Genomic DNA, 26,657 nt, shown 5'->3' with positions numbered 1-26,657 from the left:
AGAGAGAGAGAGAGAGAGAGAGAGAGAGAGAGAGAGAGAGAGAGAGATGAAATAGTGTTATCGATGTTAATTATATACGAAGCATGTTAGCAAATTTGGTTTTTTTGTTGATAGGCAAAAATGTAAAATATGCATAACAATAGTCAAATCGTTCGATCGGATACGACAAACTCATCAAAAACAGATTTGGCAACACATTTTTTTAAAAAATAAGCATACATGATACATCACAATATGTCTATTTAATGGGTTTTCTTCGATGCTCTTTATGATTCAGGCCAAAAGAAAGTGACAATGCCGGACCTTTTTTTCGTTTCTCACACACACACACACACACACACACATGCATACGCATACACACTCATTTAATGAAAATATGTGTGTTAAACTTGATTTCGACCTAAATTCCAACTTTTTGACAGTCCGATTCGTATGTGTACGCAATAATAGATCACACCGATTGTGAATGGCATATAAAATGCTTAAATTCAAATTGAATTTATCATATCAAAGTCTTGGATAGCAAAATAAAATTGAAATACATTGAACGATGACTGATGAAAAATTTCGAATTCACTGTTGTTGATAAATGAGCTCACGGAAATGTACAATCTTAATTCAAAATGCACAAAAAAATCTTGTTTTATGTTTGGTGCTAACCCGGATGCATAGTCAAGAACAAAAATGTCTATAGTTTTATTCACCTCAGTGATGTGGTTCATAAATTCTGGAAATTGTCTTTTATGGGATGAAGATGAACAAGTCTACCTCGTAGCACGTGGCCTTCAAACATTCAATCACATCGTCGTTTCACTTTTAGTTAGAGTATCTGTAAAACCACTGTTATTAATGTCAGTAGTTAACGTTCGTATTCACATTTGTGGTCTGAATGGTATGAAGAACACTTGTTGCTCATCGTATTAAGCGCACTGAAGGTCATTTGCAAAACAAAGTGTAACCATTATTCATCGTATGCATTCATACACCAAAGTGAAACGAGTTCCGTTCCGTTTGTATGTGTTTCAAGTATTTTCTATTGAAATTAAATGTTGTCACTCAATGAAATCGGATGAGACGAACAAAGCGAAAAAGAAACATCCACAGAAAAAGAAGAAAAAAATTCACACAATTTGACACATTTCCAAAAAAATGCGTACAATTGCAAAGTACAATTGCGTTATTTGCTCATCGCGAAGTTTTTTTTTCATTGCTGGACTCGAAGCCACAAAATACACACTCTTATTTGTTAAGTCTATGTGTCGCCCCTTTATGTGTTAAATGTCTTAGCGTGGATAGAGATAGCCATATACACGATCTAGTTTAGAATTTTTCATTGTTTTAGGTCACAAGTTCTTTATGTGTACACAAAATTTGCCCATCATTTATTTGAATGACATTTTAATTTCGTTCACTTTTTTTGCCCATGTCAAATTCAAAATTATTCTCATCAATTTCATTTGAAACCATTTTTTTATTTTTATTTTTTTCAAATTCGCACTTGATTTTCCCAATCCATGTTAGAAATGCGGCATCGCAAATTGTTAGCATTACCGAGAGAGACAGGTGGGTAAAAATTCCAAAAATTAATTTTTGAATCGACAACGAGTGTCGATCTTTTTAGGATAAATTAATCGGATTTTCATTGGATACAAAACAAATTTCCCAATTTTAATTATATTTTTCTTTCACCTCTCGCTCTATTAGAGGCTCTTAGCACTTTTCGGTTCAGAAACGGTTAATTTAATTGTAACTATAAATTAATTCGGACAAAAATGACCAATTCCATTTGTTAAAAAAATGCTAATATGGATTCCTGTTTGGTCATATCCACGAAATGGGATTGAATTTAAGAATTTCATTTAGATTTTTGGCTGGTTATCGGATTTATCGCAGGTGTTTGTGGCATATTTTTTGGTTAACTATTACCTTTTTTAACTCAAAAGATGAAACATAATGAGGTTCAATGGCACAATAATGTGGTTATAATTATTATTGGTGATGGAATCATTCGACTTTTCTTCTCTTCGAAAATATGGGTTTGGTTGCACAAAAATATGTATTTTAATTAAGTGACATTGTATAACATTTTTTGAGTTATATTTGAAAAAAATAACTTGCAATTTTTCGCTATAAAATGTAAAAAATTTCATTAAAAAACAAAGGTGTTGGTTTTTTAACATCAATCATAATCCAACCAATTCATTGATTAATAACAAGAAAATATTTCAATTGAATGTGTGTAAACAGAAATCTATTGTATCATGGACGAAATAATATGCAAGCATGGGGTCTGATCGTGCTATTGATATCGAAGGCAGCCGGCCAAGCACCTGGAATTCCGGAGACGGAACATGACAAAAGTGCTGGCGTCTTACATTCCCAACGTGCGCTTGCCGAAGTTTGTGAGATGATCCGTATATCACATTTGGTGCATCAAGGTTTGGTAAATTTGCAGCCACTTACGCAAGCCGGACAAGATTTATCGTTGCACAGTGATATGACATTTGGAAATAAAATCGCCTTATTGAGTGGTGACTACCTATTGGGAAATTCTTGTGCTGAACTGGCTGGTTTAAGGTATTCAAATGAAATCATAGAAATTTTGTTTATTTATCAAAATTAATTGTTCTCTCCTTTCGAATTAAAGAAATCAAGATTTGGTTGAGTTGATTTCATCAGCGGTACGTGACTTAACTGAAGCTGAATTCATTGGCGATCGAGACGAACAGAATAATCCGTTACCATCGGCACCACCAAAAACACCGCGACGCATCACAACCGATGTTCATGATGATTATGACCTTCATTTGGCCGACGATGTACTGAAGCCAATGGAAAAAGAACGTTTCATGGGTGCTCCGGACACAGAATGGGCACTACGAAATATTCTTAGTGCAGGCAGTTTATTGGGTAAAAGTTGTCAAGGTGCATTAAAATTGGCCGGCCTATCCGAATCGACACAGAAACTTGGTTTTCATTTTGGTAAACATTTGGTATTGTCATGGCAAGCATGTTTGGATTTGGAACCATTTTTGCAACCAACATTACCTGATGGCACAACATTTAGTTTGGTATCGGCGCCGGTTTTGTATCATCTTGAATACAATCCAAATGCATATGAATTGATCAAGAAGGGCTATGTGTCGGTGGAAAATGTCGATTTTAAAACGTTGCACAGCGAAATTGTAAAGGGACCAGGCGTTGATAAAACTCAAAATCTACAACGTCAACATAGTCAAGCGGCCATGAATGTGCTGAAGAAATTTCCACCATCAGACGCTCGAACAGCTCTCGAAAATATTTTGCATGCCATGCAAGATCTGCAAAGATGAGAGATAATCAAAAATATGGGTACAGCACATAATGCAGATAGAAAAATGTATTGAAAAAAAAAACCAAAAAATTATTGATATATTATAAATATTTTATATTTAAAAAATACTATTGTATCAAAGAACGAAACTATTGATTTATATTTCTTTGAATTGTCTTCAAGCTCATTCTTTGACCTGACTTTTCATCGATTTCATTACATATTTCTGTAATTGTCATTTGCACTAACTTTCTCTTAGAATTTATTCAATCCAAATTCGAGCAAAAAAAAAATTTTTTGAACGAGCAAAAAAGAGACTGTTTTTCTATTTTTGAAAATCAACACATAGTGGAAAAAGAAACCTTATAATGTTGAACAAATGTTGAAAAGCCTTCAATGTGGCACGGTTGAACGGTTTAGAATGGTGTGTTTTGACTTGTTAGTTTATGCGCAGATTTTTTGACGTTTCTATCTATAAATGTGTGATGTTATGCATATACATTACACACAGATGTTGGCATTGTACAGACAGAAACTGCAGTATTCAATGTGATTCGTTTGCACAAAGTTGATTTTATTATTTTCTTTAATCTTTCACCAATTTCATTGTTTTTTCTTTGTTTTTAAGTTCGTTTAGAGAATTTGTTATTTGAAATGAAATCAAAATAACAAGAAAAACTCAAACAACAAATCGCATTAACACACTCTTCTACTCCTTTTTTTCAATTACCCATCTGTGCTATCAAATCAAATACAAACAATTTTACAAAATCAAAAAAAGAAAAAAAAAGAAAACCAAAACACTTATCTATATTCCAAAAACGGACCAAGCAAAACATATCATTTTTTGTAAGTCGATAACCTCGAAACGAGGGGGAGATTATTTTTTTTAAAAAAATTAAATTTAAACGAAATCAGGAGGAATTTATTTGCCAAACAACGAAAATCCACAAACATTATACAAAGTGAAAAAAAAAAATCAGCACCAACCATCCGAAGCATTGACAGTGTGTGTCATTCAAAGAGTTGGAAACAGAACACCACGAACTAATAAATTTATATCGTGAGTACTAAGCAACGAGCAATGATGATATCGTTCGTGAATGACATTGATTTATTAGTCATTAGTCATTCATTTTGTTTGTTTTCACTGTGATGGTTCTTTGTTTCAAAAACGCTTTTTTTTCTACTTTCTTCTGCACATAGCAAAATATGGCTGAAACTATAGAAAAAAGCACAACGATGGAACATGAAGAAAAAGAAGAAGAGAAGACCACCGATATACCCGTTGACATAATCAAATTGCAACAAGAATTTTATGAAATGTTTGGCCATAAAGCGAGCGTCATTTATGATTGTTACACGGAAAAAGTGGAGCTTGAAGTAAAAATCGATTTACTAATGCCGGAAATGAATAAAGCAAAGAAAATGCAATTGGTCGATTTGATATGGTCACAAAAGAAATACATGGGCGATAAACATCTGTTTATGTCACCAATTTTCGTATGTTGCATCTATGACCATAATATCAAAGACCATTTAACTTATCCATTAAACATTCAATCGAAACGATTTTCCATACATCCCGTATTTCGGGTGCAAAAATGCCTGGGCACGGCCACCGATGAAAATGGCCAAACCAAATGTTGTGCCATTTTCATTGATGAATTTGGTCGTGCATATGTGAATTGGAAAGATTTTCGCGAAAAAAATAAATACGAAGATGGTCTTGTGATTGCGCCACGTACTGGCATCTATAATGGTTCGTCATCAAACGATCAAGTTTTATTAGATATTTTCGTACGAAAATCGGGTCTAACAAAAAATTTGGACACTGGATCGACTGTTGTTGGTTAGTTATATACATATGGACAATATTATACATTAAAAAAGCGATCAATATTGCATGAACAATTTTGATTAGTTCACGCCTGGTTTCATTTCAGCGAATGGTTTCACTTCAATTATCACCGTTTTTTTATTCATCGCTTTTGTTTTTGTATACAATATTGTGAAATGAATAATTATTATATTGTGTGCCTCTTTGCATGATATAGGTTTGGCATCGGCAGGCGTTGCTGCTGCAACGTTCATTCCATCTTTGGCTGTGGCACCGGTTGTTGTGGGTGCTGCTGCATTGGCTGGAATTTCATGCGCTGTATACACTGGGATTCGTAGTGCCTACGATTTATATGATAGAAAATATCATAAGCAAAGTATTGCATTAAAGGATAGAGAGGCGCGTGCCTCTTGGTTCAATATCGCGGCTGGCACACTGTCTGCCTCTGCGGCTGGTGCAACAAAACTAATGACACAGGTGAATTCTATAAAATTGCTTTTTGTGTGGAAAAAACAAGTCAAGTTAAAATACGCATTTTTTCTTCTTTGATTGATTCAGGCTGCCTCAAGTGGACAAAATATATCACATTTAACACGAAATACGGTTCGTTTTATGAATTTGGGTGCATTAAGTTTGCATACAACTGGCTGCTTGGATGGATTTCATACGATGTTGTATAATTTTTACAATGGCGAACCGGTATCCAAAGTGCACTTAGCCCAATTGAGTGCATCGCTATTTTTGTTAACGCATTCGATTAGCAATTTTCAAGCGGCCGAACAGCTAATACGTTCCAGCGATTCAAATAATCCCGATTCGATGAAAGATATTTTACGTGAACGGCAAAAAACATCATTCAATCATTTGGTCAACGAAACGATACTAATTCGTGGATTGCGCACCGACGTCGGACAAATCATAATACGATCAATCAAAAGTTTGGGAAACTGCAAAGAACTATTGGATTACATTGAATCCAATAAGAAAATGTTAACCGAAGATGTGAAAGAGAAAGAAAAGATTGAAGAGACTAGTGAAGAACTGAAAGAAAAAGAAGCAGCCGCGGCACAAACTCCATCACAAGAAGAGGTGGATTTAAAGAATGAAGCTACTTTCAATAGTGCAACACCATCCGTTGCCAGAGAATACTGTGAAGTGTTCGATATTCGCTTGAAGTCGATTGTCAGCAAATTGACGAACCAAGTGAATAATCGCGGTGAATCTTCATTACAATTGATTTTACTGCTGCTTTTGAATCAAATGACATTTAAAACGTACAACAAATTTTTGAATTTCGTACAAGAGTTGATGGTACGGATAAGTTGTTCACTGGAAAAACAAATGCAAACACAAGTAAATTTTGAAACCTACTTAAAACTAGCGTATGCTCAATTCGTTGAACGTTCAGAGAAAGAAAAATTTTTGGATTTAAATAATTACATTTTAAGTTTGGACGATGATAAAATGCATTTTATCGATTTTCAAATTCGTGAATATTTAAAAGAGCAAACCGCTGAATCAATAGAAAATTTAGAAATAAGCTTTGACGCTGCACACATATATCAAGCCGATTTAAGCGATAATCGCAAAGTATTTTTGATGATTGAAGAGCGGGTCGAAGAGTTTGGAAGTAAATTTAAAATGTGCTGTGCCACAGCCAATGTAAACGAATTACATGAAACAATTGAGGAGATTTTAAAACGGTTATCGTACGAATCGGCAGCGATATTCTTTGCATTGGCTAAAAAATTGTTGAACGATCATGCCGTTACAATTCAATTATCACTGGGACGTTTTATATCTGTAGACATTTTTATCACCGACATCTATTGCTTGCTCACCAAAATTAGTGCCGACGATGATTGTGACACATTGAATGAATATCTTTTTCAGTATACAGACGATTTATATGATAAAATCGAAACCCAATTCAAGAACAGTTATGTACTTGAACATGAAAGTTCCTTAAAAAAGACACAATGCTCTGTCTGTGCTGGTGAAGCATTCGTCTAAACAAAAAAACTTCCAAAGTTTAACAAAACATCAAAATCCAACAACAGTCATATCAAAAGTAGCCACAAAAGAAAATATTATATTATATTTAAGCTTAACCATAGATTTGGTGTAGTCATTTAGAATGAAAAAATGGCAACGCTTAATATTGCAAAGTTATTCAAAGCACAAAAAATATTTCTATTTTTGAATTAAACCTACCAAGAAAAGAAGAAAAACAACATGAAATTTATTAGAAGATCAAATCTATTATATATTTTTGTGATCACCTTATTACAAGAAGAAAGAAACACTGTTATACACTTAGAAAAAAAAATGACGTTAAAATATTATAATATAATAAAATATATGTTTCATGGCATGTAGACATAAATATTTTCGGTAATTTATTTTGTTTTTTTAGTTTGAAGGCTTGGATTTTCATAAACTGAATAAAGTAAATAGTTTACATTTTGGCAGCAATTGGCTGTGTGCTGAATTTGAAATTCGATACAGTTTCTTAACAGGTACATTTATGGTAAATAAATCCTTTGGTGGTAAATCTTTGGTATTGTTTTATTTTCAATGCAATATTGGAATCGATTCTGTATTTTAGTCAACATCGACGCTCACATCAAAATCATCGTCGTCGGCAGTCGTTCCATGATTTTCATCCTCATCATCGTCGTCGTCGTCGTCTTCATCGTCATCATCATCATTCGAACTAATATTTACACTATTTACACTGTTACTTCGACTGCTGTTTGTTTCATTGAAACCATTTGCGGACGATACAACCGTCATATTATCACTCTCACACTCTCCATCGACACATTTCTGTTGATGATGACCTTCATTGGTTGTGTCGTCTTCCGTAACATTGTGCTTTATATTCATGTGGCGCAACAAATCCCGACGTCGAACCAATATTTTACTACACACATGACATTTGTATAGCGATTTTTCTTGAACATGCAATCGAATGTGTTTGTTCAAATTGCTTGGGTCACCGAATGGCCGCAGGCAATATTTACATTTGAGCGGTTTAAATCCCGTGTGTGTTCTTATATGAATTTTAAGGCCATATTTACGTGAATACAATTTACCGCAATAAATGCATATATGTCCTTGTTTTGATGTTCCCATATTGCTGACGATTGTCTCTAATTGGGCTGCAGCGGCGGCAACAACTTTTTCACCTTGTGATGCCATCGTATTCGTACTGGACGATGGAATTGATGAACGACTCACTTGCGAATGTGGATGCGAATGCTGATGATGATGATGGCTATGATGATGATAGGCGTGTGCTGAATGTGATGCGATAAATGGTTGAATTTGTGGCGGCGATATGGACATAGGAACTGGTTGAAAGGCAGACAATTGATGTAGATTTTGTAATGTAAACGCTTGAAATGATGGATTCAGTGAACTACTGCTACTTGATTGACTAACTATTGGCGGGTAATGTGGACTCGACGAAGGCACAAATGGTATACTCGGACGCAATCGATCCGCATCATGCGATAGAAATTTCGTTGTATTTTCAACATTCTGAATTGGAGCCGATTGACGGAATGGACTTATTGGCTGCGATAATGTGTACGATTTTAATGGCAATATGCTATTTAGTCGAGACCATAAATCATCCATGGTGTATCGATTACATTTTGTGGCCAAGTGCATTTTTAATGGATTTGGATTTTCGTACGTTTTTTGACATTCGATGCATTTGTAACAATTCTTTCCTAAAATTGAAAGGAAAACCGAAATTTTTTTTGAGTTAGTTTATATAAATATTGGTGCTACGATTGAATTCAAATCTTTGATCATTTTGCATTTCTCGAGTTTGAATGAATTTTCAGTATTATTCGAATTTATCGAAAATTTATAAAAAAATGTAATTTCTTCGAAAGTGTCAAACAATCAAGAAAGTCAAGAATATTGTAAAGCCTTTTAAAAAGAAGGAGAAATGTCTAAAAAAAGCTCACCTAAAATATTGGCAGGTGTTAGAAAAAATGGTACCGCCAAAATGCCAAGTATTTCATCGGAAAACCACAATTGAACTTCTTCGTCGATCACTAAATTCTTCACGATTCGGACGCGCAATCTATGATCACTGGTGATTTCCAATTGCGCGTTATGACTGTATGTATCATCGGCCAAACTTAAGCTTCGCAACCATACGCTCTCCGAGTAATGTTGATCATTAGTAATATATCCGGATGAATCAATACTGATAAAACTTTTACATTTCGCATCTCGTTCGCCATTTAAATCGATGCAATCGAACGATCTTGATTTCGAATCTTTTGGAATTGCTTCAATTGCGTATGATCCACGATTTGGTTTTGGTTCAATTTTAATACGTTTGCTATCGCGACTTTTAAGCTCTGTTGTCATCGATTCGATCGAATGATTTGTAAGGCAATCACTTGTTGTGGTCGAAATGTATTTTCGTCGTAAGAAATCCTCCGTCCAAATGTTCCAAAATGGAAACGCATTCGAATAACTGGCATTGCTTGGATTCAATGCCATTTTTTCCAATGATGTTGATGGTGTTCCATTCAACATGTGCGCCGGGATAATTGGAAACATTTCAAACTCCGCAAAAAAAGACGTCAAAGAAAAATGAACACACAAAACACTGATCACAAAATGCGCTTTTTAATTTCAACAACGGTTGTTTTTTTTTTGTTGTTGTTTTTGCGTTTTTTTTCGGTTAAAATCAAAAAATCAAAAATATAATTGCGTGCACACGACGAAGAGCTCGTATCCGGAGGATGTCCGTTCGAGTTAGAATGCAATTAGAATCTGATCGTGGTTGTGATTTGGTTCGTGGTTTATATACTGCAGCAGAGTCAATTCGATCAGGTTTTAATGAAATCTCGACAACAAGTTGCAACCCTCTGTTGTATGCATTTGACAAAAAGCCGAAATCGGAGAGGTGCGGTTGGGTACGGTGGCAGTACATGCCATGTAAAATTGAATGGTGAAAAATGAGACGGAAAACAATTTGGTGTGGTGTATGTATGGTAACGCGGGGAAGCCCATCTCAATAGCATTAAGAGTAACAATAGTGCAAATGTGATGACAAGTGTGTGCTGAACCTTGCATCTCTCTCCTCTCTCTCTCTCTCTCTCGCTCTCCGTATTCAATGACTACATCAGAGCATCGAGCACATTACACGCACTACGTACGCGCTCAATGATGACTGTGTTGTTCAGCTCTGGCGCTAAGCTAAAACATATTTTTTCTGGTTTTTAATAAACATTCATTAAACAATGGTGTATAGTCGAAACGAGATTCGATGAAATCAAATGGGCAAAAATTAGACAACAAATTCAAGCACACTATAAAGGCAAGTTGCATTTTCAATGTAAAAAAAGGGTCGTTTGTGTTCATATATTGGTTTGATTTGGGTTATATCGCTTTAAACATCGTCATCACCATATTAAATGTGATTAGTAATGCAGCTGTATTCGACCTCAAATCGTTCCATCCCTCCCTATCGCTTCCAACATCATCGCGGAATATTTTACGCATACACATTTCTATTTATAATTCCTTTAACATCGCACTTTTTACTGGCCTTCTCTCTCTCTCTCTCTCTCTCTCTATCAATCTCTTTTGCAAATCTATGACGCTGTGTTACATGAAATCAAGCGGTGCATTTTTGGCGGTGTATCGAATTTATATTATTTGTTGTGTTTGCCGAAAACCACGTCTATCAAATATTGCATTCAGATTATTCGTATGGAAATTACATTAAACCGAGAAAAAAAAACTAGAATAATAATCATCTTGATGACCCTTTTTCCAATGCTAATGCAATCCAAGTTTATTCAGTACGCTCAGCTGATTTCGAATTGATTGAAAAACTCTGTTATCAGATGTACATTCATTCTCTCGAAATGTTCCAAATGTTTTCGTCCTGATTATTAATGCACTGTTTTGACTTTTGTGTGTTTGTGCATGCAGCGATAACAATCTCTAGCACAAAATTGACTAGCAGAAAGTATCATAAGTCTTATCAGATGGATTTTCATTAAATTTCATTCACTTGCCATCATCATCGTGCTTCAAACAATAGTGTGAAAATGATGTACGTTTTTCTTATCTGTAATTAGGCCATTTGATCAAAATGCACATTTGTGTGGTACGATGAAGAAAATGTTGCAACGTCTGTAGACCATATTGGTCGTAACAATGCAAATGAATCAACATCTCAATCGGATTTTAAATCAATAAACTTCATTTGGGTTGCATCTAGCAGCTGCAATGGCCATGACTACGACAAACGAATCGAAATATATCCTTTGTGATAAGGATCTTTATGGCAATAATGAAGAAATTATTCAATTCATGTAAACAATGACGTTAATGCTTTCCTGTATATTTTTTCCGATCAAATTTTTTTCGTTGTTGCAAAATGAAACGAAGATATTATTTGATCAGGTTGTTTGCGTGATTTGGACATGGTTGTATACAAGTGTTAAACGAATCGAATGCATGTGGTGCAGTCAACGGCCATACATGATATCGCATGATATTCATCAATAATATAAAATTCAATATGTTAGCTGTTCCCTATTTGATGCACAAAAGGGCTTTTAACCACTTGAAAATAAAGCCATTTCGAGAAAATGATATCCAAATTTTCAATCAAACAAACGAAGAAGAAAAAATCCACGCATACACCCTACGCAAATATTGCAATTCAATATTTTTTTTTTCACTCCACACCATTCGCTCGGCCTTAAATTCGAGTGATCAACGATACTTCAAGTTGCACCGTACTACAATTGTGGCCCAGAGTGGTTTTTTTCTTCATCGATTTCACTTTTCCGAAATCCACGTGTTCCGATTCGCACCATAACATATCAAATGAAGCGAATTGTGTGCATGCACCATATATAGCGCCATTTCGATGATTTATATTTTATTCAGTTTTTATTTGAAATTGTACGTTTGCCCATCATTTTTAATGTTTTTTTTTTTATTTTCATTATAAACATTTTTGCTCGACGATAACCAAGGATTAAAGTGCGAGCAAGAGAAAAATGCGGGTTCGATTTGCAATAATGATGTCAATGATTTTAGAAATATGATCCATTGTGTACTTTTTATTTTTTTATTTTGTTGTTACAGCCATCGTTTATATGTGGCGATGACAATCTGAAAAATGATTGAGATAGCCCTCAAAATATGGCAAAATTTGAACAATAGACGATTAATTGATGACAGCAAAAACCTTGATTAACGTGTTTTCGTTTCTTGTTTTATTTATGTATTTGTATCGAATAAACCACATTACGTACTCAGAACAATAAGCGAAAAATGATTGTGAAAATAATAATTTCATTTTCGTTGATAGTTTACACTTGTTGAAAACAAAAGAAGCGAAGAACTGTGGCACACGCACCACACAAAAGTCATTTTTAGTGATGGATCAACGCCTTGAATTATTCGATAATCCAACAACAAGAACAACGACGATGACGATGGATTTCAATTGATTTTATTGCTGGCACACGCCAACAATTAAAAGCATATTGACTCACTTATTTTGCGTGGCGAGACAAGAGCTGCTGCTGTTGTTGTTTTTTTGTGCAAGTGTTACTTAATAACATTTTGCCCATCGTTGGTATTAGGTACTTTAAACCGAGCTGCTCTCGATTTAACTCAGTCATATGTAATACATCAAAATCATATGCAAGGAACTACACGCGCACACACAAACATACACAATCAGTGCACGCACACACACACACACATACACACAAATTTACCCCAGTTTATTTTGCACCATACAAAAACCGGCGCTAGCGAAACAATTTAAAAATGAAGCGCAAATCGATTAAGCATTAAACACAAGTATTAGAGGGTAATTTTTTTCTGTTTCGCTTTGCTATTCTTATGGCTCGACTGACACAAAAACAAGAAAACAATTAAATTGTTCTATTGTGCGGTGGAAACAAATTTAATACTAGTACGCGAAGGATAGAGAAAGGGAAAAAGGACAAGATGAGATGCAAGATAGAGAGAGAGGGAGAGAGGGAGCGATGTGGTGTACGCATTGCAAATACACATACGGTGTTAGGATGCGGATGCATAGATGCGCACCCCTCGATTACAGAGTGTTTTCATTAAGCCAATCGGCAAACCAACCGGAGAAAGAGAGATAGTTTACATGCAATACATGGGCTTGTATGTACTTACAGTTCTGCAATTTTTTTTTCATGCGCGCTAATCGTAGATGTATTAACTTACGACATACATTGTATTTTAATATGGATCTTTATTGAATTTAAAGGGGATATAATCTAATATAGTTGTTGTTTTTTCTTCCTCGTTGCTCGTCATTCCCGGTTTTTTTTTATTTTCAAAATTATGTTGGTTCCACTTTAAAGCCGCTTGGTTTTTTTCTATTCTGAATCAATCAAACTGTTTTTTATGGCATTGAATTGCAAATAGTTGCACGTCTTTTGTCGATATTTTCACTTTATTTAGTTTCGGATTTTTCGTTTCGAATCATTTATTATATCGCAACTTTATAAAGAATCATCATTATTTTGGATTTGAATAAAAGAAATCTTCTCGGCTTTCATCATTCTTAAGGGTTTTCCATTGTATAAATGTTGTCTTACATTTCAATGCTGATGCACATAGCGCGCCGAAATCAACACAACTGGATATTTAATCAACCATCAAAATGGATATATAAATTTATTCGTCACACATCGAACAAATCGCAATCCATTTTACTTTCCGACATACATGCAAATTCATAAATATGCATACATTTTGGAAGCCGGTGCTTCATAACTATTCTCTCTATTGTATTGAATGTGTTATAAATGTAGTTTTTTTTTCATTTGCCGATTATAAACGCATTTAAAATTAATCATAATGCCAATCATTTGGGTAGCTATTATTTTGTGTGGCATACCGTGCCGTACAGCGTACAGTTGAGTTTATGATGCTGGATGTGCTGCTTGATCCTCCGTAACCAAACAACTCATAATATGCGTGGCAACACCTGTTTTTGTTCACAATTTTTACTTAGCCACCCCACGAAAATACAACAATCAACCAACCAAGCAACCAACCAATGAAACGGTCTCAAAGACTCAAACTTATTCGCTAGCTATAGCTCACTCGTTCAGCCTCCGTCCATTTGATGACGATGACGACAAATCGTTTTGCCCCTTTGCAACATACATTGTTTTGATGGTCTGAAGATAATTTCTATGATTGAATTAGTGGTACTTAGGACAGCATACATTTATGGATACGCATTCTATTCGGCAACAACAATAACAATGAACCGAAGAATAACAAATATACAGTGTTGATGCACGTGGTTTTATACTCGCTGTAGATGAACTAAAATGATATCCCTATTGTTTGACGACTCTCTTTGCTCCGTTTTTGAGTTTCATTTTCATATTTTTATAGTGTATATTGAAAGGCGCATTGTTAGTCGCATGCATTCAACAATATCAACCGGCTTTTTATATTATTGAAATTGCCTGCATTAAATCCACCACCGAAACTAAACGCAATTTATTACCATTGTGACCGCAAATTTACCACAGGCATTTTTGAAAATCTTTAAATATAAAACCACACTTGCTACAATATTTTAATTTAAATTTGCAATTAAACACACCGGAAGAAAGAACCCAAAAGACCTACTCCCCGGACTTGAAATGCAAATAAATCTACAGTTACGTTTTCAGTTGTGCCGAAGTAGTTGATGTTTTCTTGATAGTATAATAACATTTTTTTTTACTTTTCAATTGATCTCCTTGATTACAATTCATTGATTAAAAAATGTCTTGTTTCCGAGGGGCCTTTTTGATAGATAAAATTTGGAAGAAATATGATTTTCACATTAGATAGAATAAACAATTCCATGCAAGAACGATCGGGATCTTGTTCATGATTCTCAATTTATGTTAAACCCGTATTTTCGCTTTTGAATTAAGTTTCTGATGCGAATCTTATTAGTTTACAAAATAAATGTCCACGCTATTTTGTGAGTTCATCTCCAGGTCGTTTTGTAATTATTTCATCGTCGTTTTAATTTGTAAACCAAACTAAGTCACGATTAAATCAACATTAGGACTCAAGTTCAATTCACCATCCACAAAAATCACTGAAAAAACACACTTGTTTATACAAGATGTACATTTGGATAATTTTGGTTGGAACATAGTTTATAAAAATAGATTTCTCTTTTAATTCACCCCAAAAATAAACAAAGCACATAAAAAAACATAATGCACCATTGTTTTGCAATGCTTAGAAAATGAGCGAGAGACAGAGAACGAATAGTAAGGCAAAAATGCTGCAAAATGTAGCGGTCGCCATTTATGTGAGCAAGTGTTAGAAAGTGCGTTTGTACGCATCGTAAAGGAGTGACTACTCTCTCTCTCTCTCTGATGTTCTCTGCAAATTATTAAGTAAATAGAACCGAAAAACACAAGCAAATGATGAATGTGTGCCTGAATTAGTATGCCTCTATGACGAAACAACAACGGCATTATAAAAAAAAACTCAAATGCAGTGATGCATTCAAGCTCGATTCGATACACAAATAATACAATAGCGTATATATGAACGATTGAGTTTCGATTAAAAATCGTTTGACGCTTATTCCTAATGTACAGCCAAAAACCGTAACAAAACCGGCGTACAAATTTCAAAAAGCCGAACAAGTGTACATCGAAAGTGTCGAAATAGAAAAGAACGAAAGGAACTATTCAAATCATAAAGCCGATTTAAAAATTGTAGCCGAATTGAAAATGTCCTGCGTTTGAAAGAATTTATTCGAATGCATAAGGGAACGCATTTATTGTTCTTTTTTCGTCCTCTCTCGCTTCCATTCCATCAACTCACTCAACTGCGGCCCCGCTAAATGATATGAATGAGATTTAAATTGTTATTTAAAAGGACGAATTTATTGAGTTACAAAAAACTATCGGTACCGACCGTTTTACAAGCAATGAGGGATTTAAAAAAAAAACATACATTTTCGAGTTTTCAGAGGACATTTCGATTCAGATTTTATAAAAATGGTTTTAAAAGAAATCGAAATGACACTTTTTCGAAATGGTATTAAATCGAACGAGATAATCCCGATGATAATGCAAACGAAAGTGGTTCAAGTATCCGTCGTGGCAAGTAAAATTATTGCTGAATGAAAGGCTTTTAGTAATATTTATTTTGGCTATTATCAACCATCGAAAATTCATGGAATTAAAAATGATGGACAAGTGTGTGCAGCTGCGATAATACCCAAAAAATTTCCGACGATTAAAAACCACTCGAAAATTATTCATCAACACTGCATTTAGACATTTAGGATTTAAGCTGATCTTTTCATTCATTCAAAATGTCAACTAATATTTGTTTTATTTGGACATACGGATTTTAATTTAAAAAAATAACAAAAAATGTGCACCATACACATAATTAGAACCAATTGTTTTGAAAAATTCAACCATGATAAAATTATGATTACTCCGACCTTTTTTATACCGAGATTGACTCGTTTCATTTAAATTATTGCAAATAATGTGATAGTCACTAATTCAATGACACTGAATAAGCGCTCCATAAATATATCTTTTAAATAGTAGGGGATGGAAACCATTTGCTAATTTTTTATAATCCATTTAAAAACTAGAAAAATTTGCAAAAATTAGTTGATTCGCCATTCATTCAATAACCAAATCAATTTTACAACTCGACTATTGAAAGAAACCAGCATTTTATGCACAATTTTGTATTAAAAAAGTGAAATTAAATTAATATTTCTATCATTATAAATGAAAAATTGTGTCCGTAAGAATAAATATGGCAATACAAAAACGGAATCTGAAGAACGTTACATAATTTTTTTACATAGTACAACTCCATACAAAAAAAAATTATGTAACGTTCTTCAGATTCCGTTTTTGTATTGCCATAATTATTCTTACGGACACAATTATTCAATCCACATCTCAATAAGTCAAAAGACAAAACGCCAGTTACGTACAGTTGGTAGAAATGTCAATAGAAAACTAGCGCTTTAATAAAGGAATATTCGCAATTACTAGATTTTTCAAGCAATAAATTAGTAAATTAGCTATATACTAGAAAATAAGCATTGGTTTCTCTTCCCTAGGTTAAATATTAGTCATATCCGCGAATATTCATACGAATTCTACATCGAAAAATTTGAATATTTTCGTTATGGAAGATGGCAAAACATTTCTGGGAAAAAATCTTAAAACCATACTCTGATTAATAAAATCTGATATAATAAATTTCCATTCCGATACATTGCTATGATTATAATCAGCGAATAAAAATAGATGCCAACTTATTGAATTAATAAACGTGTCACCAAGTCGCCGTATATTCATTGATGAACATAAATTTTACAAAAAAATAGGCAAGAGATGGAACGAAAATCGAGTCTTGTTGAAGAATGGTGGGGACATTATTGCAAAACTCCATAGTTTTTAAGTTTTTCATATTTGATTAAAATAGTATATAAGTTTTTGACACAAACTTAGTTGGAAATCAACTTTTTCAATTGCCAATTGGACAACGGAGGCAAACATTAAAATCATATTGCTTATCGATATAAATATTCAAAGTCGTCTAGTGTAATTAAACTACTTGTTTTTCGAATATTTGCATTTTTTTGTTGGATTGATCAGTAGTCGGCGTTAGAAATTGATATAGGCAACATTTAAAGTGCGATCAATTCATGACGATGGTACGTTCATGAATTAATTAAAATCAACTAAAAAACGTTCCAAGTGGAAAACAATAGTTTTTGAATAGTTTGCCATTTTTTAGCACCATGGACTTATAATTAAAGTTCCCTAATTTTATTCTATAAAATGGAATTCGGACAATTTACTCACTTTTGTTGAATTAACGTTCATAATAAATGGTGACATATTTAAATTGTCAAATGATAAAAGGAAAAAAATACTTTTCTTTTAGTTTAGTGAAACAAATAATAAAAATATTTATTCAAAATATCTTTACAATTGTAGAATAATGCAAAAACTTTCTTTCTGGTGTTATTTGTGGGTACAATTTATTGCCGATACATCGATCCACTATATTTCAGCATTGGGTATGTATTAATTTATTCAACGTTTATTCACATCAGACACTGTGCTTCATTCAATGTCCACACACTTTTTCTGAGTTCGAATTGATTATGTGTGACATTTTTTTTAAATGTATAAATCGATTTACTGCAAAAATATACCAAAATCTTGTTATTCAAATATCGATATTGATTGCATATATGCTTTCAACACTCTTTGCAGCGACCTTCATTTAGACGATGTCACAGATGTTTCTCAGCATTTGGATGCCAAGTTTTTGGTGAAACGTGCCACTGATGCGATTATGGAACGAGATAATGATGCCAAAGAAACGAAATACGAATTTTCGTAAGTATATGTAGATAAAAAGAAAATTGCGCTTGATAGAGGTGTTGCACTTCTGGATATAATTTAAATGTATCATACACACAAAAAAATATACAATGAAAACTAGATGACATGCCATTTAAAATTCGGAACTAGTTGGCAATCCGTCTAAAATTGCATTTTTCCATCTAATTTTCATGCAAAATATCGTTTTGTACAGTTATTTTTCGTTTATGTCTTGAGGAAAATCCGCACAAAAGAGAATAAACAAAAACGATATTTTGTATGAAGATGGACAAATGCAATTTTAGACGGATTGTCAACTAGTTCCGAATTTTAGATAGCATGTCATCTAGTTTTCATTGCATATTTGTGTGTGTGTATGTCAACGGCCAATTTGTTGAACTATGCTTGTAAGATTAATTGTAAAAAAATTGGTAGAACAGTTAGTTAAACGTGTTTTTCTTTCTCGTTTTCTTTTTCATCAATTTTAAGTTATAAAACGGATTCGCATGAACATTATGCAAAAGGAATGGTGATAAATGGTGAACACTCGGTGGTTGGTGCATATTCAGTAATGCACCCTGATGGCACGATGCAAACTACGATGTATACAGCCGATAAAAATGGTTATACGGTTCGTTTGAAATTAAAAAAAGAGCTGTTGCACAAAAGTCTTGTTGGATGATAAATCCATTTGAATACCAATTTGAATATTATAAGTTAATAACGAAATGAGTAAATTATTCCAAATAAAAATTCCATCCAAAGTTGATTAAAAAAAAAATCTTTTTCTAAAATAATAAAATTTCCAATTTTATTTGGAATCCCACCTTTGCGTAAATGCATGTAATATAGTTGAGCATATATGCGAATGAATAAGTGTAAATATGGGAATTACTTTAAGTATTTTCATTTTCATATAAAAAAAAAGATGTTTGTTATTATCATCATCGTTCGTATTGTTGTGTAGGTCGTGCAAGTTGCTTACATTCAAGTAATAAAAGAGCAAATGGAAAGAATGCTAAGAGTGAGCCCAATGATTACATACAGAATTTAAGTAAATAAAATATACCGGTTATATCAGAGCTTTGGGATTTCATGGTGTTTACAAGCCGTACGCACTTGGTGAATCAATTCTCCGGTATTATTTTTGTTCATCTTTTCCTTGCGATATTGTTTCATACATGCATGTATGGTAAAATCCACAGCCAAACCAATACTATTGCATGCCATGCACGGATTGAATAAAAACATGTTACGTTAAATAATATAATCATACAATTGCGCCGCAATTCAATGTGGGGGAAAAACCAAAGTCAAATCTTGCTAATCGATTGAATGATAAGTTTTGCATTTGTTCTAAAAGTGTCGAGCTGTTAAAAAAAAACTCGTCAAATCAATCTAAATAAATATCACCGCCTCACATCGGTCAAAATCAAAAGATTTCGAACTTGGGTCACGGCTGGTACAGTGTGCATAAAATATGAATAAAAATTCGTGTATAAAGAACGGTTTTACTGTTGGTGTTGCAATCGCAATCACATTGTTATCAAATTGTGTGGTTTGCCATGAAACAAGTGCAAATGTCAATCGAATGTGGCGAATGACGGACCACGGTCCATTGGTACAATTGCAACGATATCAAAAACCATCATCATCATACACTGAAATAAATACAGATCAAAGAAACACATTCAAAGATCGATTTAACAACGATAAAATCGTCTTTGACCATGGTGATTTGTACGATAAAATGGATAACGAAAGAACCACCGTTTCATCACCGATAATTAACAATAATCCACCAAATAATAATGAAACATACCATCAATATTCGGACAAAGGAAACGGTGAATATGTATTCAGGTGAGAGAAAGAGAGAGAAAATAATGTATTTTCAACAATAAACATATTTGTTTGCACTTAGTTTGACCATTTGCAGTGGCATACGGCATATCGAACGAGGCGATTTTGAGGAACGAGATGGGCATAAAATATTCGTGGTTCGTGGATTTTTCGAGCATATTAACAAGGATGTAGGTGTCTTTTTTTGTGCCGAAATGTGGCTATTTTTATCTAGATTTTTATTTTCACGTTCAATTTTTGAATACTAATAATTAATTAAAATTTCAATAGGGAATCGTAAAATTGAACGCATATGTGTTTGACCATACGGGCTATCATGATATCCCAGTCGTGACTGATAATGGAGGTGTACTTGATTTAAAGGGGCCAGATGACGATGATTGTGACAATTCAAGAGGTGTCTATTGTATCGATCAAAAACTTTTAAATTTATTGGTCGGTTAATTTATTTAGGAAAAAATGCTCCATTTTGCGAAACATTGAAATAAATCGACAATATTTATTTTTTTTTATTCGTGTGCATTAAAATCTATCAGTTAAATATAGTAGGTTTTTTTTCACTTTTGAGCCAAGTGGCCCTTTTCCAAGAAATTAATGGCACGAAAACCAAATTAATGTCTTATAAACAATAATTAATTTTCGGTACCAACAGACGAAGCTATCTAGGGATATTTAGAGCTTCTATACAGTATCTAAACAGCTAAGTACACTTCAGAGGAAAAAAGATAGTAAAATTACTTAATTAAGTTTCAAAATAAAGATTGCTCTTATGAAACGCTTTTATTTATCGTTTTTTATACTTTCACATTTGATTTGAATCTGTCTAAGCAAATAATACTTTCGAAAATTTTAATAAATTATATTATCTATTTTAATAAATTAAATTGTTTTCGTCTTATGACAAAACTGCAGTACGTTCCCTTTCAAGAATAACAATTGAGTCTAATAAAGTGCTACTATTCTACCACCCGACTTGATGGATGGTAAATGACATCAGGAGCTGGTGGTTGTACATTTGATGGCATTGTGGCACCAACAAGTGATGGCGGAGGTGGGAAGCTAAGTACTGTTGCATGGTATCCCTTGCTGTCGGCGGTACTAATGAATAAAAGTAGTAAAACGATTTTTCGTTAAAATGATCGTTATATCGGCACACAAGTCAATTTTTATAATATAAAAGATACACATACTATTCGGTTTTATATTCAAAACCATTTGGCCCCACATGTGAGAATGAGCCCTTGACTACTTTTTCTACTTTTCCATCTCGATAGACATTCTCTGCGTATTCATAACGTGACCGATCCGGTGATTGGTAACTGTAATTTTATGCGCAATTCTTAAAAATATTCTTTTGAATTTAACTTATTTTCAAAAGACTCACCTAAAACTGTACAGTTTTCCTGGTGTCAGAGAATATGTTGGATTGGCGCTAGCAAAAGCAATACAAGTAGCAGCGAACGCTATGATAAATTTTATCATGATTTTTGATAAAGAAATGTTTTATTTTGGTAAAATAGAATGTTTGCTCTTTCACAGCAAATGGAACACAAGTGATACCAAATCTATCGATTAGTGTCTCTATTTATACTAAAAATTTCTCGCGAAACAAAACGAAACACCGTGAATAATAGAAATTATGCTATTCTATCAGATAGGAAAAAAACGCAAAGAATCATAATTTCTCTTTTAAACTGTCATATGTCACAAAAATCAATTCAAAGACATTAATTCTCGCAACATTCCACAATGATAAAAGCAGATCCAAACACTTCTGTTACATATCTACTGTCGACGAACTCGAAGTGAGCCTTGATTCTTTAGTTCGGCGAAAAATGTCTATGGTTCGAAATAAGCCCAAGGGGAAGAAACGGTTTTTTGTTACCAAATTTTTTCTAATCAATATTTATGGACTCTTCTATCTTTTAATAAACTGAATATGGAAATGAGGAGATTGTATCCAGCTAATTGAAGAAATAAAAGAGAATCAATGCTTTCAATATCGTTTGAATCACATTCGCATAGTATTCATACGGAGTAGATAATATGATAGATTTGAAAATTGTATCTTTTTGTAAGAATATAAAAAACGCAATAAAATTTTGTGGTTTTTTTTAAATTTCGGTAAAATTTTCGCCTCCGATAAAAACCTCAACCACAGAATTTTTGCATTTTAATACTATTCGTTTGATACACGTGACATCATTAATGAATGAAATATTGCTTCCGTTGCTTTATAGTACAATTCTTGAATAAATACATTTTTAGCTTTATGATAACAATGAAGTATCGCGTCAATTTATTGTATAAATATGTAAATTCTAAATACAAAGAGTCACATTATTCACATTAGAGTTTGCAAAAATTGTTGTGATTATTGATAGGCACTGTCAATACAATACTCTCTATCGAAATAGCTTAATTTAATTGTAAGATAAACTCACAAAATTAGAAACAAATATTTAAGTCATCCATCTTTACAATTTGTTGGAACCGATGATACTAAACCAGATTGCAAACTTCAATCGATGTTAAAAAAAAACGTCTCCAATATCATACAACTTAATCGCCGGAAAATTAAACGACTGGAATTTAAAAACAATCGAAAACACTGGCATCTAGTAACCCACAGTGATTTGAAAATGCCTCATATTTGTCTAATATTTTCGACTCCTATTTTAAAAAACGAATTAAGAATATTTCTTCTAAATTTCATATAGATTAATTAATTCACAAAATGTTATTTAGTAAAAAGACATTTGTTCATGTTTCAATTATTTTATTTTTGCTTTCATCAAAGTCATTTATGTACAATTATTTGGTTCACCATGAAAATTTAAGCAACTGGAGCAACGGGAAGATGAGCACCCTGTCGAAAAAGACAACAGCAATGAATCAATATCTCTTGAATAGTTTAACAAAAAAATAAAGAGATCGATATACTTACTTCTGGTCTAAATCCATTTTCGTCGGCCACTTTTTGAAAAAAAAAATAATAAAAGTTAAAAAAGATTTGTAAAAAATCTAATCTTACACAGAATTACCGTATCGCACTGTATATAGCACTCCATCAGGTCCAGTATAGCTATATTGTCCTTGCACGGCCAAAGCTGGGCTTTGTTCAAGTGATCGACCTTGAATCAATCGACCAGATTCGGATGAAGAAATTCCATTGCTAGTTGATGATCTGTAATATGTTACCAAACAAAAAAACAAACGTTTTTTTTACTTGTTATCGTCTTTCTTTCATATGCAAATTTGGCGTTAGAACTCCAATGTTTGTGGTTCTTCAACACACAGTGGGCTTGTCGAAATCAGTCGTGAAACCATACTCACGCGTATGCATAGGTGCCGTATTCCGGTGAAATGTTTGAAAATTGGCTCACAATATACGCTTGTGATTCTTGTGATTGGGGCAGCAATGCAGCGGCTGTTACAGCAAATAGCGTAGCAAAAACAACGACGAATTTCATTTTGAAGAGTTTTTAGTTTTAAAATTGATTAATCCACGAAGGAAACTCAACTACTGGTATCTAGAGCAACTATTGACTTCGATTTTATACAAATTCTGTGTCCGAATTTTTTTCCATCTCTTCTTCGAAATTAAAATTCCTTTCAGCTGATACAGTTTTATTACAATTAATAGGCCATGTTAACAAATGACATTTTAAGGTATGCGCTAAAACATTCACTTTACACGAAAAATATTCACATATACTATATAGATAATTACCGGATTGGACCGGCTTTTCATTTTATTGGATCATTAATTGGATTATTTGTGAGTGAATTCAATACAAATGCAAATGGTGCAACATTTTTCAATGAAATTGTGTGTGTTTCGATTGAGATCAAAATACGTGCGGATAAAATTTAACATTTTCGCTTGGTTACACGGTAGTTTCTTTATTTAATTTAATATGTAAATTTGCATACTTATTAATGGTCACTTTTAAGTTTTATACACAATTAGTATCACCTCGAAATTATCTTTTGAACATCTTGAACTGCAAAATGTGTGAAGGTGTCAACACAATCAATAGATAATCTATGAATCCAATGATTTTATGGCCGAAAACCCTGCTGGAGTAGACACAAAAAAATCATTTCCACGAGCTAAATCTTCGGATTTTCAATAAAAAAGTGCCGCCTGATACTTTGGCAAAAAAAAAACAATATTTCTCTAACAGAGCGTCTGTGCTGTATCGCCGTATGCGGATATTTTTGTGCTGCATATTTAACTAATTTGGGACGTTTTTGGCTAAAACCAACTGAGATTGAAGTTGTTTTAAGTTGCTTTGGCTGATTTTTCAGTAGAGAAAAATATAACTTAATTCAACTTCAATCGCAGTTGACTATAGACAAAAACGTCCCAAATTAGTCAAATCTGTTTAAAATGAGATACCTAGACGACTAAAGTCGACTGGGTAGACGACTTCAGTTAATAAAATTCAATTTCAGTCGATTTCAGGATAACCAGTTAGTTAGTAAAATTTTCAGCTAACCAATCAGTCAGTCAGTCACTGCTTTTTCCACACGGGCAAAGATGAGTCGTTGATAGATTTTTATTTTGCGCTTCATTTTGACAACCAACTCCTTCGGAAGTGTAATGGTTAAATAGTGAATAATGAATTCATGGCACAATGAATCAAGATAACTTTTTTCGAAATTTATACATTTTCAAGTCGAATGAGAAAATGAGTCCACTCATGTTCTTTTCATTTGAAAATATTAAAACCAAAATGCTATGTTAAAGGAATAAATTATTTACATACCATTTTTACACACTCTGAAGAATTAAAAAAATAATAAAATAAAATGTAAAAAGTAAAACAACACCAATAAATCGTTTTTTCAGTGATCTTTATTCTGTAGGAGCTAATCATGTATGCTAAAAATGAACGGATAGATGGATAATAAATGGAAATGGACACAAAAAGATGATGAACGACACAATATATATGTCCTCATCATGGGTTCGAGGTGTCTCCGATTACTCCTCAAGAATCTCTCAAAGATTTCTTTTAAATTGCTAGTGTTTTTGATTGGAAAAGTGAAGACCTTTTTTAGCTCATCAAGTTTTGTAAATGGGAGAAATTCTTTCGATTTGCTTGGAATTCTCTCCGAGAAGAGTGATCTCCAAAAACAGAAAAACGTAAATTTTACACTAAATAGAATTGGCTTTTTTGCTTACCTCTCTTGATATTTTTCCATGAAAAAATTGTGATCACTGTTTGTGAAATGAGGACAGACAGAAAATTTAAGATCACTCCAGATTTCAAAATATTTAAATGATTTTATTATAAAAATTTAATTTACGAAGATGCGCAAAAATGTGAATGATTTTTTGACATATTTGCCATTTGGCCGCAAATGTAGAGTTTTATTTTAGTATTTTAGATGTGTAAATTCGAGATTAATACGACCAATAATATCCGATTTTGTTTAAAGACATTATTTTTGATAATAATATGGATTTGGTCCGGCGACTGTTTGAATTTTTTTTAAATTCACTTAAGATCAATCAATATCAATTTTAAGTTAATTCTGAAACTTAAGGTAACCCTGTTTTATTATATATTAACTGTTTGTTCCCGTACGTATTAGCGTCTTTCAGAGTATATTTATATCCATTTCTGTTTTTTAACTGAAAAAAAAAGAAAAATTCAATTCAAAACGGAAAACCAAAAACGCTGATCGTATTTTTTTTAAAATAAAATAATGTTTATTGATCGGCTAGATATACAATATGCATAAATTTTGTTATTATACAATCTAAATAATGAATTTATCACATACTTAATAATTATTTAGAGAAAAAAAAATAGATCGTTTACTACATTTAAAATACATTAAAATACATTGTTCCTGTTATTTAACCAAAATTGGTCTTTGTCGTTCATTTCGAGCACAGTATTTTCATTCGTCATTTTGTTCGATTTGCAATTGTTTTGCCTGCTTGAATTAAATAATATTCAACTCTGTTAAATATAGTAGAATAAGTATTTATCATTCATTCGGTTCATTCAAATTCTTTGAGAAAATAAGCTCTAAGCTCAGATATTCTAAGGCCAACGCTAGTTCTCTGCTTGGTTCATTACATTTAAAATTAAATTGTTATAAAAACAAATGTTTGTTCGTGTTGATTGCACAAATATAAACTCAAAATCAATTCAATGTTTTGGGGTAT

At 33.1% G+C, this 26,657-nt stretch overlaps 7 protein-coding genes across 15 annotated transcripts in view; 4 read left to right on the top strand and 3 right to left on the bottom strand.

Annotated features, from left to right (window-relative positions):
• LOC116340155 (decaprenyl-diphosphate synthase subunit 2) overlaps positions 1–3,407 on the top strand; it is an 8,588-nt gene extending 5,181 nt beyond the window's left edge. For 7 of the 8 annotated variants that reach the window (XM_031766440.1, XM_031766447.1, XM_031766441.1 and 4 more), the window contains exons 4-6: positions 1,522–1,563; positions 2,248–2,577; positions 2,648–3,405. In XM_031766440.1, the coding sequence (XP_031622300.1) occupies positions 1,522–1,563; positions 2,248–2,577; positions 2,648–3,332 (1,057 nt within the window). In that variant the 3' untranslated portion in view covers positions 3,333–3,405. Of the gene's footprint in view, positions 1–1,521; positions 1,564–2,247; positions 2,578–2,647 lie in introns of all 8 variants that reach the window. The other variant, XM_031766448.1, reaches the window with a different exon arrangement.
• Positions 3,408–3,801: 394 nt separating this feature from the next.
• On the top strand, positions 3,802–7,539 carry LOC116340207. Of its 2 annotated transcripts, XM_031766552.1 has the most exons (5): positions 3,802–4,162; positions 4,232–4,376; positions 4,520–5,165; positions 5,371–5,630; positions 5,712–7,539. In XM_031766552.1, exons 3-5 carry the CDS (start codon positions 4,526–4,528, stop codon positions 7,164–7,166), a joined length of 2,355 nt encoding a protein of 784 aa, XP_031622412.1. In that variant the 5' UTR covers positions 3,802–4,162; positions 4,232–4,376; positions 4,520–4,525; the 3' UTR covers positions 7,167–7,539. The 2 variants fall into 2 exon arrangements, with proteins under 2 accessions (XP_031622412.1, XP_031622411.1); XM_031766551.1 differs by having other exon boundaries at positions 3,802–4,376.
• A 14-nt stretch (positions 7,540–7,553) lies between these two features.
• LOC116340306 (MDS1 and EVI1 complex locus protein EVI1-B) lies at positions 7,554–9,743 on the bottom strand. Its single transcript, XM_031766741.1, has 2 exons — positions 9,137–9,743; positions 7,554–8,893 (listed from the first exon to the last, which is right to left on the bottom strand). The coding sequence occupies exons 1-2, from the start codon at positions 9,741–9,743 to the stop codon at positions 7,758–7,760; spliced, it is 1,743 nt and encodes a 580-aa protein (XP_031622601.1). The 3' UTR covers positions 7,554–7,757.
• A 7,971-nt stretch (positions 9,744–17,714) lies between these two features.
• On the top strand, positions 17,715–19,355 carry LOC116340299. Its single transcript, XM_031766731.1, has 4 exons — positions 17,715–17,925; positions 18,212–18,294; positions 18,494–18,619; positions 19,094–19,355. The coding sequence occupies exons 1-4, from the start codon at positions 17,917–17,919 to the stop codon at positions 19,284–19,286; spliced, it is 411 nt and encodes a 136-aa protein (XP_031622591.1). The 5' UTR covers positions 17,715–17,916; the 3' UTR covers positions 19,287–19,355.
• Positions 19,356–19,727: 372 nt separating this feature from the next.
• On the top strand, positions 19,728–21,252 carry LOC116340213. The gene is made up of 3 exons (XM_031766566.1): positions 19,728–20,467; positions 20,529–20,637; positions 20,738–21,252. The coding sequence occupies exons 1-3, from the start codon at positions 20,085–20,087 to the stop codon at positions 20,909–20,911; spliced, it is 666 nt and encodes a 221-aa protein (XP_031622426.1). The 5' UTR covers positions 19,728–20,084; the 3' UTR covers positions 20,912–21,252.
• On the bottom strand, positions 20,995–22,010 carry LOC116340214. Its single transcript, XM_031766567.1, has 3 exons — positions 21,852–22,010; positions 21,658–21,786; positions 20,995–21,565 (listed from the first exon to the last, which is right to left on the bottom strand). The coding sequence occupies exons 1-3, from the start codon at positions 21,947–21,949 to the stop codon at positions 21,424–21,426; spliced, it is 369 nt and encodes a 122-aa protein (XP_031622427.1). The 5' UTR covers positions 21,950–22,010; the 3' UTR covers positions 20,995–21,423.
• Positions 22,011–23,229: 1,219 nt separating this feature from the next.
• LOC116340249 (cuticle protein CP14.6-like) lies at positions 23,230–23,985 on the bottom strand. The gene is made up of 4 exons (XM_031766629.1): positions 23,804–23,985; positions 23,512–23,654; positions 23,415–23,443; positions 23,230–23,336 (listed from the first exon to the last, which is right to left on the bottom strand). The coding sequence occupies exons 1-4, from the start codon at positions 23,938–23,940 to the stop codon at positions 23,304–23,306; spliced, it is 342 nt and encodes a 113-aa protein (XP_031622489.1). The 5' UTR covers positions 23,941–23,985; the 3' UTR covers positions 23,230–23,303.
• Positions 23,986–26,657: the final 2,672 nt, after the last annotated feature.

This window comes from Contarinia nasturtii, unplaced genomic scaffold, assembly GCF_009176525.2.
Source record: "Contarinia nasturtii isolate CC-2019 unplaced genomic scaffold, AAFC_CNas_1.1 Cnas_scaffold_630, whole genome shotgun sequence".
Lineage (NCBI taxonomy): Eukaryota > Metazoa > Arthropoda > Insecta > Diptera > Cecidomyiidae > Contarinia > Contarinia nasturtii.
The sequence above is the reverse complement of the archived record's forward strand: the minus strand, read 5'-3'. Positions and strand labels throughout refer to the sequence as shown.

Bases quoted from the DNA above. Each gene is read 5' to 3' on its own strand.
- LOC116340207 (XM_031766552.1), top strand. From the start codon at position 4,526: ATGGCTGAAACTATAGAAAAAAGCACAACGATGGAACATGAAGAAAAA. The intron at 5,166-5,370 runs GTTAGTTATATA...TGCATGATATAG, and splicing joins CACTGGATCGACTGTTGTTG to GTTTGGCATCGGCAGGCGTT. The intron at 5,631-5,711 runs GTGAATTCTATA...TGATTGATTCAG, and splicing joins CAACAAAACTAATGACACAG to GCTGCCTCAAGTGGACAAAA.
- LOC116340306 (XM_031766741.1), bottom strand. From the start codon at position 9,743: ATGTTTCCAATTATCCCGGCGCACATGTTGAATGGAACACCATCAACA. The intron at 8,894-9,136 runs GTGAGCTTTTTT...TTTCAATTTTAG, and splicing joins AACACCTGCCAATATTTTAG to GAAAGAATTGTTACAAATGC.
- LOC116340299 (XM_031766731.1), top strand. The intron at 18,295-18,493 runs GTATGTATTAAT...CACTCTTTGCAG, and splicing joins CCACTATATTTCAGCATTGG to CGACCTTCATTTAGACGATG. The intron at 18,620-19,093 runs GTAAGTATATGT...ATCAATTTTAAG, and splicing joins GAAACGAAATACGAATTTTC to TTATAAAACGGATTCGCATG.
- LOC116340213 (XM_031766566.1), top strand. From the start codon at position 20,085: ATGAATAAAAATTCGTGTATAAAGAACGGTTTTACTGTTGGTGTTGCA. The intron at 20,468-20,528 runs GTGAGAGAAAGA...GTTTGCACTTAG, and splicing joins AACGGTGAATATGTATTCAG to TTTGACCATTTGCAGTGGCA. The intron at 20,638-20,737 runs GTAGGTGTCTTT...AAATTTCAATAG, and splicing joins TCGAGCATATTAACAAGGAT to GGAATCGTAAAATTGAACGC.
- LOC116340214 (XM_031766567.1), bottom strand. From the start codon at position 21,949: ATGATAAAATTTATCATAGCGTTCGCTGCTACTTGTATTGCTTTTGCT. The intron at 21,787-21,851 runs GTGAGTCTTTTG...ATAAAATTACAG, and splicing joins GGAAAACTGTACAGTTTTAG to TTACCAATCACCGGATCGGT. The intron at 21,566-21,657 runs GTATGTGTATCT...TTTATTCATTAG, and splicing joins TTTGAATATAAAACCGAATA to TACCGCCGACAGCAAGGGAT.
- LOC116340249 (XM_031766629.1), bottom strand. From the start codon at position 23,940: ATGAAATTCGTCGTTGTTTTTGCTACGCTATTTGCTGTAACAGCCGCT. The intron at 23,655-23,803 runs GTGAGTATGGTT...AACATATTACAG, and splicing joins TACGGCACCTATGCATACGC to ATCATCAACTAGCAATGGAA. The intron at 23,444-23,511 runs GTAATTCTGTGT...TTTTTCAAAAAG, and splicing joins GCTATATACAGTGCGATACG to TGGCCGACGAAAATGGATTT.